The following is a 16,240-nucleotide window of genomic DNA, read 5'->3' as shown; positions in this document are numbered from 1 at the left end:
ACTGACATGTCAAAAGGAATGAGGGGTTGATAAGGGGCTGGCAATTCAAGTCCAGGTCTCACTGAAGAGAAAATGGATATAAGGGTAATGAAGGGGATGGGGGGTAGCATAAAAGAGTTTCTTTATGGTAATGGAAGTTTTATATACTGATCATGGTGGTATTTACATGAATTGATACATTTAATAACATTTCATACTATACACTGTGGGACCCAGAAAAGAGGAATAACTGAAATACAACAAAAGCATTTATTTGATTTCTCAGAATTGAAATTCAGGGAGCACTGATTTGGGTAGCAACCCAAACTGTGTCCCACTGAGGAGTAAAAGCCAGGCTTATGTATCAGCAAATTGCAGAGGTATCAGGAAACTTACACAAGTTGTTTTCCAAAGACTGTGATTGGAAGGTACAATTACATTTGGCCATCCATTGGTTTTCTGAGTACAGTGTGACAGTGACTAGGAAAAAATTTTTTTGCAGAGTGTCCAATTTTTATCCAGAATATGAGTGTAGCAGTCCTCTGTTTAGTCATATGGTTTTGTCCAGTTCAATATCCTGTTTCAAAAACAGAAAGAAGTTTTAGTCCAAATATAGTCTCTCACGCTCAGAGGTTTTACACAGGTTCACAACACCTGATATTACTTTCTTGTGGCTGGTATAACAATGTATAACAATGGCTTAAAACAGAAATTTATTCTTGGGGCACCTGGGTGGCTCAGTCGGCAAAGCACCGACTTCAGCTCAGGTCATGAACTCACAGCTGGTGGGTTTGAGCCCCATGTTGGGCTCTGTGCTGACAGCTCAGAGCCTGGAGCCTGCTTCAGATTCTGTGTCTCCCTCTCTCTCTGCCCCCGCCTCCCCTGCTCACACTCTGCTCACACTCTATCTCTCTCAAAAATAAATAAACATTAGAAAGAAAGAAAGAAAGAAAGAAAGAAAGAAAGAAAGAAAGAGAGGGAGGGAGGGAGGGAGGGAGGAAGAAAGAAAATTTATTCTCTTACATGTAACTTACAGACACTAGAAGTCCAAAATCAGTTTCACTGGACCAAAATCGAGGTGTTAGCAAGGGCTGTACTCTCTTAGAGGCTCTGAGGCAGACTGTTCCTTGCTTCTCCCAGTTTCTGGTAACAGTCATTATTGGTTTGGTGGTTTGTACCACTGGCTTTGTGGCTGCACCACTCCAATGTGCCTCTGTGTTGACATTACCTTCTCCTCTTCAATCTGTGTCAATCTTCTGTTGTCTTTCTCTTAAAATGATATATGTGATTCTATTCGGGGCCCATGTGAATAAACCAGGATAATCTCCCTATCTCAAAAATCCTCAATGTAATGGCATCTGCAAAATACTTGTTGCCACATAAGGTAATATTCACAGGTTCCAGAGATTGGAATGTAGATATCTTTAGGGGAGCCATTGTTCAGGTTACACCCAAAACCCTCCCATAAAAAGATCGCATGTAAAATCTGGTGAAATCCAAATGAGATTTTTGCTTAGTTGATGGTGTTGTATCAGTGTCAATTTTCAGGTTTTGACAATGAATTCCAACTATACAGGGTGTTATCACTGGGGAAGCTGGCTGAAAGGTCTATGAGAACTCTCCATACTATTCGTATAACTTCTTATGAATGTTAAATTCTTTCAAAATGGGAAGCTATTTTTAAGTGGTATCTGTTGACATAGGAGAATGAAAATTACTGTAATTGTCTTCCAATCTATTTACTTTTATAAATAAACTTCTGAAGGTACTAGACTACTAAGATTGGTCAGTGAAATGTTGAAATCTGATGAAAACAGAGAACTGAGGATTGGAAACATTGTGGGTGAAAGATAAACAGAAATAGTTCTTTTAACCATTTCAATTTTATTGTATAAGGACTTCTTTCACATGCCCATTATAAATAGTCAGAGATAAACAGACACCCTGCTCCGAAAGTGTTTGTTTGCAAAATGACTATTTGTGTACAAAGTTACAAGAATGTCAAAAATGGCAAACTGACAGCACAGATGCTGCCCCCTGCCCATCCTATGAATGAGGCTGATTGTGGCAATTCATCACATGTTCTTTGTTCTCACTTGGTACAGGGCTTCAGCTCCTCCTGCATCTCTTGTAACATACTCTTTGCCATATTTTCCTCAAATATTTTTGATATTTAACTTGGTTAGGTAAAAACATTTTTGCTGGCTGATTTCACTTTTGATGGATTTGGCACATGGTAAAGTAAGATATTGGCTTTCCATATATACTTCCACAGGCCTCTGAAAAATAGGACTCCAAACTCTCTCCTGAAGCCTCCCACACACTTTTTCTTGCTTGCTGGACAATTTACTTAGATGTCCCTCAGCACCATAAAGTCAACGTCTAAATTTCATCTTCTTTTCCTATAAAACTAATCTCTTTCCTCATGCCACAGTTCCAACGTTGGCATCCTCACAACTACCTCTCACAACTGTGATTCCCCCCCTCCTTCCCACAGATTATTCCTTGAGAATGCCTCTTATATCCTCCCTTTACTTCAAGCCACTCCAGTCCAGGCAGTAATTGTCTCATATCTACTCCACTGCACTAGCTTCCTACTAAGCTTCCCTGTTTTTGGTTTTCTTACCAACTTTTACTATATCAAGGAGCAGAAAGGAGGAATGTAGGAGAAAGCATGGGGTGTAACAGACGCTAATGTGGTGGCACAAAGTCCAAAGGTATCAGCTGATCTTAATGTATGTAAGTACATTAGAAGATATTCTAGGTTGGCTTACTCATCTTTTCCAACCCCTTTTCTCCTTGACTTCTTTTATTTTAAAGCTGTAGCTATACAATATGGTAGCCACTAGGCATACCTAGCCAGTAGGTAATTTAAATAAAATAAAATTCAATTCATTTCTTCAGTCATACTAGCTAGCTACATTTCAAATGTTCAGTTACCACATATGGCTGGTGGCTATCATATTATTAGAACAAATATAGAATACTTCCATCATCAAAGAACCTTTTATTGGATAGAGCTACTGCTCTAGAGGCAAGAAACTGAGAGTAATGAGTCTCCTCACTTCTCTTAGAATTAAGGGTGACCATATGCATAGTTCTAAGATATAAGAGAAAGTTCTGGTGAAGTTGTCTCTTATAACATAGCTTTTTGAAAGGCTTCTGGGCCCACAATATATGCTCAACTAATCTTAAACAAAGCAGGAAAAATATCCAATGGAAAAAAGATAGTCTCTTCAACAAATGGTGTTGGGAAAACTGGATGGTGACATGCAGATGAATCAAACTGGACCATTTTCTTACACCATACACAAAAATAAATTCAAAGCGGATGAAAGCCCTAAATGTGAGACAGGAAAACATCAAAATCCTAAAGGAGAAAACAGGCAACAACTTCTTTGACCTTAGCTGGAGCAACTTCTTACCAGGCATGTCACCAAAGGCAAGGGAAACAAAAGCAAACATGAACTATTGGGACTTCACAAGATAAAAATCTTCTGTGCTGTGAAGTAAACAATCAACAAAACTAAGAGACAGCCTACAGAAGATTTTTGCAAATTACATATCTGATAAAGGGTTAGTATCCAAAATCTACAAAGAACTTATTCAACACTCAAAAAACAAACAACCCTCATAAGAAATGGGCAGAAGACCCTCAACAAATACAAAAAGATCAAGATCATACCATGCATATTTCCAGACCATAATGCTATGAAACTGGAAATCAACCACAAGAAAAAATTTGGAAAGATAACAAATACTTGGAGACTAAAGAACATCCTACTAAAAAATGAATGGGCTAACCAAGAAGTTAAAGAGAAAATTAAAAAGTACATAGAAGCCAATGAAAATAATAACACCACAGCCCAAAACCTCTGGGACGCAGCAGAGGTGGTCATAAAAGGGAAATATATAGCATTCCAGGCCTTCCTAAAGAAGGAAGAAAGGTCTCAGATACACAACCTAACCTTACACCTAAAGACTTGAAAAGAGCAATAAATAAAACCCCAAACCAGCAGAAGATAAGAAATAATAAAGATTAGAGCAGAAATCAATGCTATTGAAACCAAAAGAACACAGTGGAACAGATCAATGAAACCAGAAGCTGGTTCTTTGAAAGAATTAACAAAATTGATAAACCACTAGCCACTTTGATCAAAAAAAAAAAAAAAAAAAGGAAAGGACACAAATAAATAAAATCAAGAATGAAAGAGGAGGCATCACAACACAGCAGAAATAAAAACATAATTAGAGAATATTATGAACAATTATATGCCAGTAAAATGGGCAATCTGGAAGAAATGGATGAATTCCTAGAAACATATAAACTACCAAAACTGAAACAGGAAGAAATAGAAAATTTGAACAGACCCATAACCAGTGAAGAAATCTAATTAGTAATCAAAAATCTCCCAAAAAACAAGAGTCTAGGGCCAGATGGCTTTCAGGGGAATTCTACCAAACACTTAACGAAGTGGTAACACTTATTCTTTTGAAGCTGTTCCAAAAAATAGAAACAAAAGGAAAACTTCCAAATTTTTTCTATGAAGCCAGCATTACCTTGATTCTAAAACCAAAGACTCCACTTAAAAGGAGAATTATAGACCAATTTCCCTGATGAACATGGATACAAAAATCCTCAACAAGTTTAATATCTTAAAAAATATCATTAAAAAAATTATTCACTACAACCAAGGGGGATTTTTACCTGGGATGCAGGACTGGTTCAATATCCACAAAACAATCAATGTGATTCATCACATCAATAAAAGAAAGGACAAGAACCACATGATCCTCTCAATAGATGCAGAGAAAGCATTTGACAAAATACAGCATCCTTTCTTGATAAAAACCCTAAAGAAAGTAGGGATAGAAGGAGCATACCTCGAGATAATAAAAGCCATATATGAAAGACCCAACACTAATATCATCCTCAATGGGGAAAAACTGAGCTTTTGCCCTAAGGTCAGGAACACGACAGGGATGTCCACTCTCACCACTGTTATTCAACAGTATTGGAAGCCTTAGCCTCAGCAATCAAACAACACAAAGAAATAAAAGGCATCCAAATCAGCCAGGAGGAGGTCAAACTTTCACCCTTCACAGATGACATGACAACTGTATATGGAAAACCCAAAAGATTCCACCAAAAACCTGCTAGAGCTGATCCATGAACTCAGCAAAGTTGCAGGATATAAAATCAACGCACAGAAATCGGTTGCATTCCTATACACCAACAATGAAGCAACAGAAAGAGAAATCAAGAAATTGATCCCATTTACAATTGCACCAAAAATCATAAAATACCTAGGAATAAATCTAACCAAAGATGTGAAAAATCTATACACTGAAAACTATAGAAACCTTATGAAAGAAATTGAAGAAGACACACAAAAAAGGAAAAATATTCTATGCTCCTAGATAGTAAGAACAAATATTGTGAAATGTCAATACTACCCAAAGCAATCTACATATTCAATGCAATCCCTATCAAAGTAACACCAGCATTCTTCACAGAGCTAGAACCAACTATCCTAAAATTTGTATGGAGCCACAAAAGACCCCTAATAGCCAAAGCAAACTTGAAAAAGAAAACCAAAGCAGGAGGCATCACAATCCCAAACTTCAAGCTGTGTTACAAAGCTGTGATCATCAAGACAGTATGGTACTGGCACAAGAACAGACACCCAGATCAATGGAACAGAATAGAGAACCCAGAAATGGGCCCAGAAACATATGGCCAACTAATCTTTGACAATGCAGGAAAAAATATCCAATGGAATGAAGATAGTCTCTTCAGCAAGTGGTGCTGGGAAAACTGGACAGCGACATGCAGAAAAATGAACCTGGACCTCTTTCTTACATCATACAGAAAAATAAACTCAAAATGGATGAAAGACCTCAATGTAAGACAGGAATCCATCAAAATCCTCGAGGAGAAACAGGCAAAAACCTCTTTGACCTCAGCTGCAGCAACTTCTAACTGAACACGTCTCCAGAGGCAAAGGAAACAAAAGCAAAAATTAAGTATTGGGACTTCATCAAGATAAAAAGTTTCTGCACAGTGAAGGAAACAATCAGCAAAACTAAAAGGCAACCGATGGAATGGGAGAAGATATTTGCAAATGACATATCAGATAAAGGGTTAGTACACAAAATCTAGAAAGAACTTACCAAACTCAACACCCAAAAAACAAATAATCCAGTGTAGAATTGGGCAAAAGACATGAATAGACACTTCTCCAAACAAGACATCCAGTAGGTGAACAGACACATGAAAAAATGCTCAAAATCACTCATCATCAGGAAAATATAAATCAAAACCACAATGAGATAACCACCTCACACCAGTCAGAATGGCTGAACTTAACAACTCAGGCAACAACAGATGGTGAGGATGCAGAGAAAGAGGATCTCTTTCGCACTGCTGGTGGGAATGCAAACTGGTACAGCTACTCTGGAAAACAATATGGAGGTTCCTAAAAAAATTAAAAATAGAACTACCCTACAACTCAGCAATTGCACTACTAGGTATTTATCCAAGGGATATAGGTGTGCTGTTTCAAAGGGGCACATGCACCTCAATGTTTATAGCAGCGCTATCGACAATAGCCAAAGTATGTAAAGAGCGCAAGTGTCCACTGACAGATGAATGGATAAAGAAGATGTGGTATATATATAGAATGGAGTATTACTCAGCAATCAAAAGGAATGAAAACTTGCCATTTGCAACTACCTGGATGGAACTAGAGGGTGTTATGTTAAGTGAAATTAGTCAGAGAAAGAAAAATATCATAGGACTTCACTCATATGTGGAATTTAAGATACAAAATAGATGAACATAAGGGAAGGGAAGCAAAAATAATATAAAAAAAAGGAGGGGGAGAAAACATAAGAGACTCTTAAATACAGAGAACAAACTAAGGGTTACTGCAGGGATTGTGGGTGGGGGGATGGGCTAAATGGGTAAGGGGCATTAAGGAAGACAGTTGTTGGGATAAGAATTGTTTGTTATACATAGGGGATGAATCATTGGAATCTACTCCTAAAATCATTATTGCACTATATGCTAAGTAACTTGGATGTAAATTAAAAAATAAATAAACAAAAATTTAAAAATTAAAAAATATATTAAAAATAAATAAATATTAAGATATATTTGGGCTACTGGGAACATAAACTCAGACAAAAGGGAAAATTTTAATCCAACATGTCTTTCTATTCTGAAAGGAAAAAAAAAGTGCTCTTATTGTGGTGAGCCCTGAGCAACGTATAGAAATGTTGAATCTTATATTGCATACCTGAAACTAATATAGCACTGTATGTTAATTATACTTTAATTTAAAAAAACTCAAAAATATTTTTAAAAATATTTTTTTAAAAAAGAACAGGATCAAGAGACATTATATTATGGTGGTTTAGGGGCATAGAGATTTTACACATAAAAACTAGAGATTGCATCACTTTTTTGTTAATTTTCTACAGCTTATAACAGGAAATAACCTGAATGGAAATAATGATTACCCCCCTCCTTAAAATGTGTCTCTCTCAACATTTGATCATGTTGTCTCCTCTCCCTCAACATCTGTCCAAATCCAACTTCAAGGCTCAACTCAATGCTGTTTCCTTTGAGGCTGTCTGTGATCCCTTTCAAGATCAAACCTTCCCTTGGCTCTCTGCATTTCTCCTATGTTGGGTTTCACATATTGCCTTTTGCTAGTCATCTCTATCTGCCTTGATATTTTCAAGGTCCAGTCTTACTCCCCTATCTCCCTCCTAGAATCCGACGTTTCTTACATAGATGTTTGTATAGGACATGCCAAAGCTCACAACTTACCTCACTTAATCCTCCTAACTTGGAGATGTCAGCAGGCATCGATTTTTTTTTTCCATTTCACACATAGAGACTTAAGACTAAATGGATACATAAGTTGTCACAAATCCCAGATGGTAAGTGGCAGAGCTTAGGTCCGTCATACTCACAGGGCTGGAAAGAAATTCCAGTCTATGTTTGAGACACTTCTGGAAGAACTTGGATTTCAAATCTGAGGTCCAACAAACTCAGAAACTGAAATATTATAACCAACAGTGTCAAGTTTATTATTTCCAAGACCAAATGGTGCTTCAGGAGAATCAAGGTCATGGACATTGGCTCAGAAAAAGAGACATCTTTGGAATGAGAGGCAGGAAATTTTGGCTTATATCGCTTGTGGTCCCATTTCCCCACCTGTAAAATAAGAAGGTGGTGGCCACACCCAAAAAACAAATAATCCAGTGAAGAAATGGGCAGAAAACATAGACACTTTTCCAAAGAAGATATCCAGATAGCCAACAGACACATGAAAAGATGCTGAACGTCACTGATCATCAGGGAAATACAAATAAAACCACACTGCTATACCACCTCACGCCAGTCAGAGTGGCTAAAATGAACAAATCAGGAGACAATAGATAATAGAGAGGATGTGGAGAAACAGGAACCCTCTTGCACCGTTGGTGGGAATGCAAACTGGTGCAGCCACTCTGGAAAACAGTGTGGAGGTTCTTCATAAAATTAAAAATAGAACTATCTTATGACCCAGCAATAGCACTGCTAGGAATGTATCCAGGGGACACAGGAGTGCTGATGCATAGGGGCACATGTACCCCAATGTTTATAGCAGCACTTTTCAATAATAGCAAAATTATGGAAAGGGCCCAAATGTCCATCAACTGATGATTGGATAAAGAAGATGTGGTTATATATACAATGGAACACTACTTGGCAATGAGAAAGAATGAAATCTGGCCATCTGCAGCAACGTGGATGGAACTGGAGGGTATTATGCTGAGTGAAATAAGTTAGTCAGAGAAAGACAGACACCATATGTTTTCACTCATATATGGATCTTAACAGAAGATCATGGGGGAGAGGAAGGGGAAAAAAAAAGTTACAGAGAGGGAGGGAGGCAAACCGTAAGAGACTCTTAAATACTGAGAACAATCTGAGGGGGGATGGGGGATGGGGGAGAGGGGAAAGTGGGTGATGGGCATTGAGGAGGGCACTTGTTGGGATGAGCACTGGGTGTTGTATGGAAACCAATTTGACAATAAATTATATTTTAAAAACCCCACTTTTTTAACAGGAAAAAAAAAAAAGGTGGTGGCCAGACTACCGACTCTAAGGATACTTCGTGCAATCCATTGGTCCTTGCCAACAACCTTGGTGGCTGGGAGCTGTGGGTAGGATTAGACCTGAAAATGCTCTTTGCACTTTGCAGATTTGCAGCAGGAAGGGCCAGAGGGTGAGCTGGAGGTAGGCTGAGAAGGCTGAGGTCAGAATGACAGGCCTGGAGCAGGGATTTAGCCAGAACAGAGTACAGGGGGTATAGCCCCTGCTCTCCTAAGACTACTGGGTTGGATTCCCAGAAAGGAAGCACAGTGAGTTGGGATGGTACCAGGCATGGAGGCAGAGGTCAGCATTCCCATTAAATGCCTTTGCTAATGTGCTGGGATCCCTGGATCATCCCCACCGCTTTCTGGGTGGGTATCCCCATCTATGTCAGTTGTGAGGGTCAATATCAGCAGCAAAAGTGGGCGGACACAACCCAAGACTGCAGCTCCCACTGCAGGGCTCTGAAATGGCACACCCAGCCCAGCCCAGCCCAGCCCAACCACCACACTACCAGAAGTCACCTGGTTAGAGTCCTGAACCAAGGAAGCACCGGGAAGTGATCCCTTCATGTTCTTCGGGCCCCTGAAGCAACTTCCAGTTCCATGTAGGCAGCTCAGAGACCTGCTCATCTCCTTGGTCTTCCTGCCTGGGATTTGCTTCCAGTAAGTAGGACTGTGGGCCTCCCTGAGGCCTCTACTTGAGGAAAACAGTTCATGCAGCGCCCCTGTGTCTACCTCAAAGCTATGTTTTGTTACTGTCACTGACCCCCCGCCCCCCACCATGCTCCTAACAGGACCTGGAACTCCATTAGCAGGAAGGAATAGAGTAATAACGAACAGGAATGAATGAGGGTCAGAGAAAGATAGCATCTTGCAATAGAAAGAGGAGGGGATGGCTATAGACCTGAATTCAAAGTCTTCCTTGCCCTTTTTAGCCGGTAAAATATTTCCCAGATAGCAGGATGTTTGCCAAGCCTCACCTGCAAACTAACGATTCTATCTCACAAAGGCACTGGAATTGCAAAGCAGATATAAGGGATGTTCCTGTCTCTTTCCCTCTAAGCCTCTCAGTATAGCTGGCAATCACAACCCAGTCCTATGATTTTCCTTCTCTGATTAAAAAGTCTTCCACAGCAAGCCAGATCAAGGACATATTTCTTAGTGGTTAGACCAGGCTCTGTGCTGGACACCAGGGAAACAAAGGTGGCCTGACCTTTCCTTCCAGCCAAGAAGACAAATACTAAAACCAGCCAAGCTTGGAGTTTGTGCCTGGGGACTCAACTATGAACATGGTATCAGCTCACATAGGGCTTACTGTACAGTGCAGGAGGCTGACAAGTAAACAGTGTTAACACAGTGTTACAAATACATGGCAGGCCATCACAGGAACACAAAGGAAGGGGCACCTAATCCAGGTGGAGAGATGGGATATAGGGGAGACTTCCTGGAGAAAGGGATTTCTTGGGTAAGTCTTGAAGAACAAGTAGAAGTTTTCAAGGTAATAGGAGAGTCTCTCTGCTCTTGGGCTCCATCCACTCCCATTCAAGCACAGTAGCTGGATGTTCCTGCCCATATTTCTAGGGACACACCTTATTTTTAAGATGTATAAGAGTTCTTGGCTATTGAAAAGGAGACTGTCCACATAGATAATGTGACAAGGTCTGAGCAGTTTAGGGACAGAGAATCTCCAGACCTGACTGTGCTCCTCTTTTTGTGGTCTCCTTAAATCAAAAGGTTGTTATTGTCATCGCTGTTGTTGTTGTTACATACAAATGGGTCAAAGACTCAGCAGGCCTTGGCAGTAATCTGCATACAGTGGATGAAGAAGTGGGAGGAAACATACTAGAAAACACCTATTATACCTACAATCTGCCAGGCACCATTCTAAGTGCTTTTTATATATTATCTCATCCAGTCCTCTTATTAACTCTATGATTTAGCTACTGTTATCTTTATTTTACAGATGAGGAAGATGCAGCACTGTAGCACAGAAAGGCTAAGTAACTTGGCTATGGTCACCCAACCCATGGTATGGCATCCAGGGTTCTGGTTTGGGGTTCTGGGTGAATGACAGTGTCTTTCATGGTGATGGGAACATGCGTGGAGCTTCACAGATGATGAGTTCTGCTTTAAGCATCTAGAATTTGGGTTACATTTTCTGTTAGCTCTCATAACAAAGATAGTGTGATGGTTTCTCAAAGAGGTCAGGGTAGTGTTCCCTCAGATCTCCCGAGTTTTTTGGCCCAAATGCCAGTGTCCAAGATGCTATATGGGAGGCAGCATGGAGATGTCTTCCTCACTGGGATTCAATCCAGTCATGGTATATCAGTTCCACACTGCTGGCTACAGAGGGACCTATGAAGTTTAGACACACTGCCCTGATAAAGCTGACTAGGAAAGCCAACCACCTGGGCATGAAACAGCTCTGAGGAATAAAAGAACTCAATCTTGTTTTCCAGATTCTTGAGTCTCCTACACACTCCTAAGCAGCCAGAACTGCAGGACAACACATGGTCAGGGAAACCTGAAAACTGAAGCTGACGCATTTGGTCTGGAATTAAGAAATTTCTTGTTTAAGAACGCTGAGTCTCTGAGGACTTAATGGACCAATGGGCCACATCCAATGGCAATGCCAGGCAGAAGCTAGGATGAGATGGCCAAGTCCTCCCTGTGAGGTTTCCAAATGTAGAGGATGATCTTGCTATCAGAAGGCCACTCTAGGCCAAGTGGGCAAAGACTACTTCAAAAGACTTCCTTTAGACTTTGCAAAAACTCTGCAGTAGGTCTTCTGATGTCTTTTTCTGTCCTGGCTTGTTCATGGAACTGAGGGACTCCTATCAAGTCCAGACATGGGCCCAGAAACTCTTGACATATTGGTGATGCTTGGATAGCCCAGGAGACTGTTACTTTGCACCCTGTAAATGACTCACCTGTTGGGCTACAATAAGCTACATAAGATATAGCTAACTATATGGGAAAGGGCCTGATCTTATCTTCTGCCCCTCACCCATGGCCATTACACCTAGAGATTGTGGCTTCAGGGCCTACTCAATCATGTTAGCAGCAGGACCTGTTCACAACCTGCTTCTATATGCAAACCATTCTTCCATGTGAGGACCACCTGGGTAACTCCTGCCTCCCAGATACTAGACTAGAGAAATGCATCTATATTATGTTGTCTCCATACCTTTCCATCTTTTACCTGCTGCTCCACACTCCCTAAGGACCTTTCCATGGACATAGATTGCCTGGACTGTTTCAGGAAAGATTAACCACATCCATAGACCAAAATATCATTCACTGGGCCTGTTTCTTCATTAGTAAGATGGAGATGCCCTGTTGCTCACTTCAGTGAAACTCAGATTGGGTGAAAATGCCCTGGGTATCACATATAATGTAATAATAACTGAACGCTCAGGATACGCCAGGCCATTTGCTATGTAGTATCTGTATGTTACTCCTGTCAGCACTCCTAGCCCAGTGAGGCACACTTTACGCTCTACATTTTTCGGATGACAAAAAGTCTCAGAAGTTGGGTCTATTTCCCAAGGTCGGCTTGGGAAAGGTCTGAGAGGAGCAAGTGCGCAGCCTGAGCCCTCATTTGAGTCTCCGCCCTCTCTCCCTTCTAAGGTGGCCCGGCCTGGCCCGGGAGCAGCTTGTACTGGCGACCACGGTCCCGCCACGCCTCCCCCCCACCCTTCCCAGCCCCCCTTCTCCGAGGGCAGGGAAGCGGGCCCACCTTCGCCACAGAGATTTCCGGGATCCTGGAGGGGCCGGAAGTGGGCCTTGTTCTCGCTTCCGGCTCTGCCATTGTTTTCGCTTCTGCGGGCCACGGTTGTGTCCCGCACCCAGGGGTCACCGCCACACTACCCCGGTGAGCGGACCAGGGACGGGGAGGGAGGTGCTGCCCGGGCCGGGGTCGCCGGGTTGGAGCCGCGGCCGCCCGCAGCACTGATCGGCGACGCCGGCCCGGCCCACGCTTCGCCCCCGCGGCCGGCGGCGGGTCCCTGTGACGGGAAGCCGCCGGTTATAGAGCCTCCTCTTTGTCCAGTGCCCTTGATCAGCCGTGCCTGGCCAGGAGCCGGGCACCTGCCGGTACAGCGGTTGAAAAGGGCAGACGTGGCCAGGTGAGCGGCGCCGCAGAAGCCCTGGTTTAACGCGAAATGTAGGTGGATGTTTTCCCAACCTTGCATTGAAAGACAATAGGAAGCGTCAGAAGTGAGAGACAGTCTCGAAATTTCAAACGTCAAGTGACACTTGGAGACTCAAAAGTGCAGATGAGATTAGCTGCTGAGCATTCGGAACTGTTAGAGAAGTAGGAAAATGATCAGAACTTTCTACAGGTGTGGGATTTCAGAGCGGAATTAACGGATTATTTTAAAGTGTTTTGTTTGTTTGTGTTTGTTTTTTCCTTACAGGAACTGAAGCCTAGAGAGAAGTAGCTTACCGAGGTTCCTGAGTTGCATGGTGACTAGCCTAGACGCTCTGGTTACAATGAAGGTGCTGATTCTCAGAGTTTTACCTATATAAGCTGGATACAACTTTTCCCCCACTTCAGTATCAGCTGAATGAGTCACATTCATTTGTCTAGCAAATGTTTACCACTGTATGCCCTGTACGCACACCTATATACAAAGAAGACTGGGAAACAGCCTTGCCGTTCGAGTCCTTCCACAGAGTGGGGGAGACAGCAGTGTAAACCACAAACAGTGTGAGAAGTGCTCTAGCAGAGGTTTGAATGAAAAAGGTGCTGTGGGCCCACTGAGGCAATAACCACACTTAAGCCTCGAGAGATCAGGAAGGTTTTCTAGGGGAGGTGGTTGAGTAGAAAAAGGTCTGGCATTTTCTGACTCCATTCGGTTCCTTTCCTTTGGTGGCTATCTAGCAGGAGGGTGTGAGTGACGAGTTGTGCATAAACTAGTTAAAACAGCAGTGTTTCAGTGAGAAGTAGAGAGAGAGACTACCAGCTCTCTTCCTACACGGGACAATCAGGAAAGCACTCAGGAGAAAATGGTATTTGTTTTGGGGCTTGACAGATGAGCAGGAGTTTATCAAAAGTTGAAGAAGAAAAATCCAATCAGGGTAAGAGTATATGTGATTCTAGCTGTGTCTCTGGAGCGCTAGTCTCAATCTATGTTGTGCATTTCTGTCACAATAAAGAAGAGATTTGAGCATTCACTTCCAACATAGGTTTATTTACTTCCAACATAAGTTTACTTACAAATTAAATATATGTACTGTTTTGCGAATTTCAGTACACATAAGACATAGGCTAAATAGGAATTAAATAGCAACTTACTATGTTCTTATATATTCTTTGCATCGCCTTGCATATTCCTCATTTGGAGATCATTACAGCCTTTCTAGTCTGGGCATTGGAGAGAGTGTTAGAGGGTGTGTCTAGAAAAGAGGCCTAAGGCCAGGTGGTAAAGGGCTGTGAATGCTAGTCATAGACATTTAGGTTTTATCCTGTAGATGATGGGAGCCACTGAAAAGTTTAAGAAGGCAAGTCACTTGGAGAGATGCTTAGAGAGACTGCCCTGATTGTGCCCTTTTTCTCCCCCCGGAGCTTTGGGTTTTAACTGTGGATGGTCTGTCATCAGCCTGGGACTGAACACTTTGGGACTCTGATTTCTCTCTTGGTGTTTCTGTAGGTGACACCCCATCACCCTATTCCCCCAACTCTGAAAAACAGCTCCTGAAACCTGAATTATAGAGCATCATTTTAATTGGACAAACTGCAGCTAAAACAAGCTTCTCTTTGAGGTCACAATGGCCACCCAAGGCAGGGGAACTTTAGGCCTCATCCCTAGGGGTGCGGTTCTGCAGAAGCAGGAGTGGCGCCAGACCATGAAGCAGGAGCCAGGGAGCCAGACCTGGGGTCAGGCCTGCAATCTCCAAAAGAACCACCCTCCCGTCTGTGAAATTTTCCGGCTCCACTTCAGACAGTTATGTTACCATGAGATGTCTGGGCCTCAGGAGGCACTGAGCCGGCTCCGGGAGCTCTGCCACTGGTGGCTCATGCCAGAGGTACACACTAAGGAGCAGATTCTGGAGCTGCTGGTGCTGGAGCAGTTCCTGACCATTCTGCCTGGGGAGCTCCGGACCTGGGTGCAGCTGCATCAACCTGAGAATGGTGAGGAGGCTGTGGCTGTGGTGGAGGATTTCCAGAGACACCTCAGTGGACCAGGAGAGGTGAGCAGATGAGTCTAGAATGGCCTCTGGAACCATTCTTTAGTGCTTGGGCTAACCTGGGAATAGTAATTCTCCATTCCCTAAGATCTAGGCTGGTTTGCCCAGAGGATTCCTAAGCTCGTTCCGTGGATACAGAGGAAATAGTTTTTGTGCTTCAAGCCAAAAAACAAAAATGCACATCCCAGCCAAGTTCTGTGCATCAGTTTGTGAAATACTGTGTCGTGAGCCTAGCTTCAGCCTAGAGATCCACACAGTACTCCTGGCAGGTAGAAGATCAACACGCTGGTTAGAGTGGGGGAGTATGGTAGGGAGAGGTAGTTTTTGGGGTGTGTTGGTCACATGGGCCTTCATTTGATAAGTTCTCACTGCTCACTTCCTCATACTTTTCAGAGTCTGTTATCTCTCTTGCTGTCTTTTAGGTTTCTTATCAGAGGTGATATTTCAGGGCATCATAATCATTTATTTCTTTTCTAGCTTTCCAAACCCAACTGAGGTCTCTCTCTCCTTTTTTTTTCTTTTAATTCTAATTTTGGTTTATCCTATTTCCTAGGGTTCTTTCAAATTTAAAGCCAAGGGAATTCAAATCAGAGGAAAAGTTGGAGAGTCAGCAGTGTGTCAACAGTGGAAAATCTGGCTTCTAGGACAACAGAGGGAACTAACTCTGTGACCATGTGTATCAGTCAGGGTTTAGCCAAAGAAGCAAAACCAGTAGGAAATGATATATATTATATACTTACATCTGTGTGTATAGTTACATTATTGCCACAAAATGGCTTATGTGGTTATGGGGACTGGCAGGCAAGTCTGAAATCAATAGAGCAGACCATCAGGAAGGACCAGCTGGAATTCAGGCACAAGCTGAAGCTGCTATTTACATGCAGAATTACTTTTTCATGGAACTTCTAGCTGTGAT

At 42.1% G+C, this 16,240-nt stretch overlaps 1 protein-coding gene and 1 long non-coding RNA gene across 5 annotated transcripts in view; one reads left to right on the top strand and one right to left on the bottom strand.

Annotated features, from left to right (window-relative positions):
- Positions 1-380: 380 nt before the first annotated feature.
- LOC125174922 (uncharacterized) lies at positions 381-13,009 on the bottom strand. The gene is made up of 2 exons (XR_007155601.1): positions 12,872-13,009; positions 381-556 (listed from the first exon to the last, which is right to left on the bottom strand). It is a non-coding gene; the product is annotated as an uncharacterized LOC125174922 (long non-coding RNA).
- The window catches only part of ZNF660 (zinc finger protein 660), a 32,465-nt gene continuing 29,140 nt past the window's right edge, over positions 12,916-16,240 (top strand). For 2 of the 4 annotated variants that reach the window (XM_047875001.1, XM_047875000.1), the window contains exons 1-3: positions 13,124-13,259; positions 13,551-13,632; positions 14,787-15,327. In XM_047875001.1, coding sequence (XP_047730957.1) covers positions 14,905-15,327 — 423 coding nt within the window. In that variant the 5' untranslated portion in view covers positions 13,124-13,259; positions 13,551-13,632; positions 14,787-14,904. Of the gene's footprint in view, positions 13,007-13,123; positions 13,298-13,550; positions 13,633-14,786; positions 15,328-16,240 lie in introns of those variants that run through there. The other 2 variants (XM_047874989.1, XM_047874990.1) reach the window with 2 other exon arrangements.

The sequence above is a fragment of the Prionailurus viverrinus genome, chromosome C2 (genome assembly GCF_022837055.1).
Source record: "Prionailurus viverrinus isolate Anna chromosome C2, UM_Priviv_1.0, whole genome shotgun sequence".
Lineage (NCBI taxonomy): Eukaryota > Metazoa > Chordata > Mammalia > Carnivora > Felidae > Prionailurus > Prionailurus viverrinus.
Note: the sequence above shows the minus strand (reverse complement) of the source record. Positions and strands in the feature narration are given on the sequence as shown.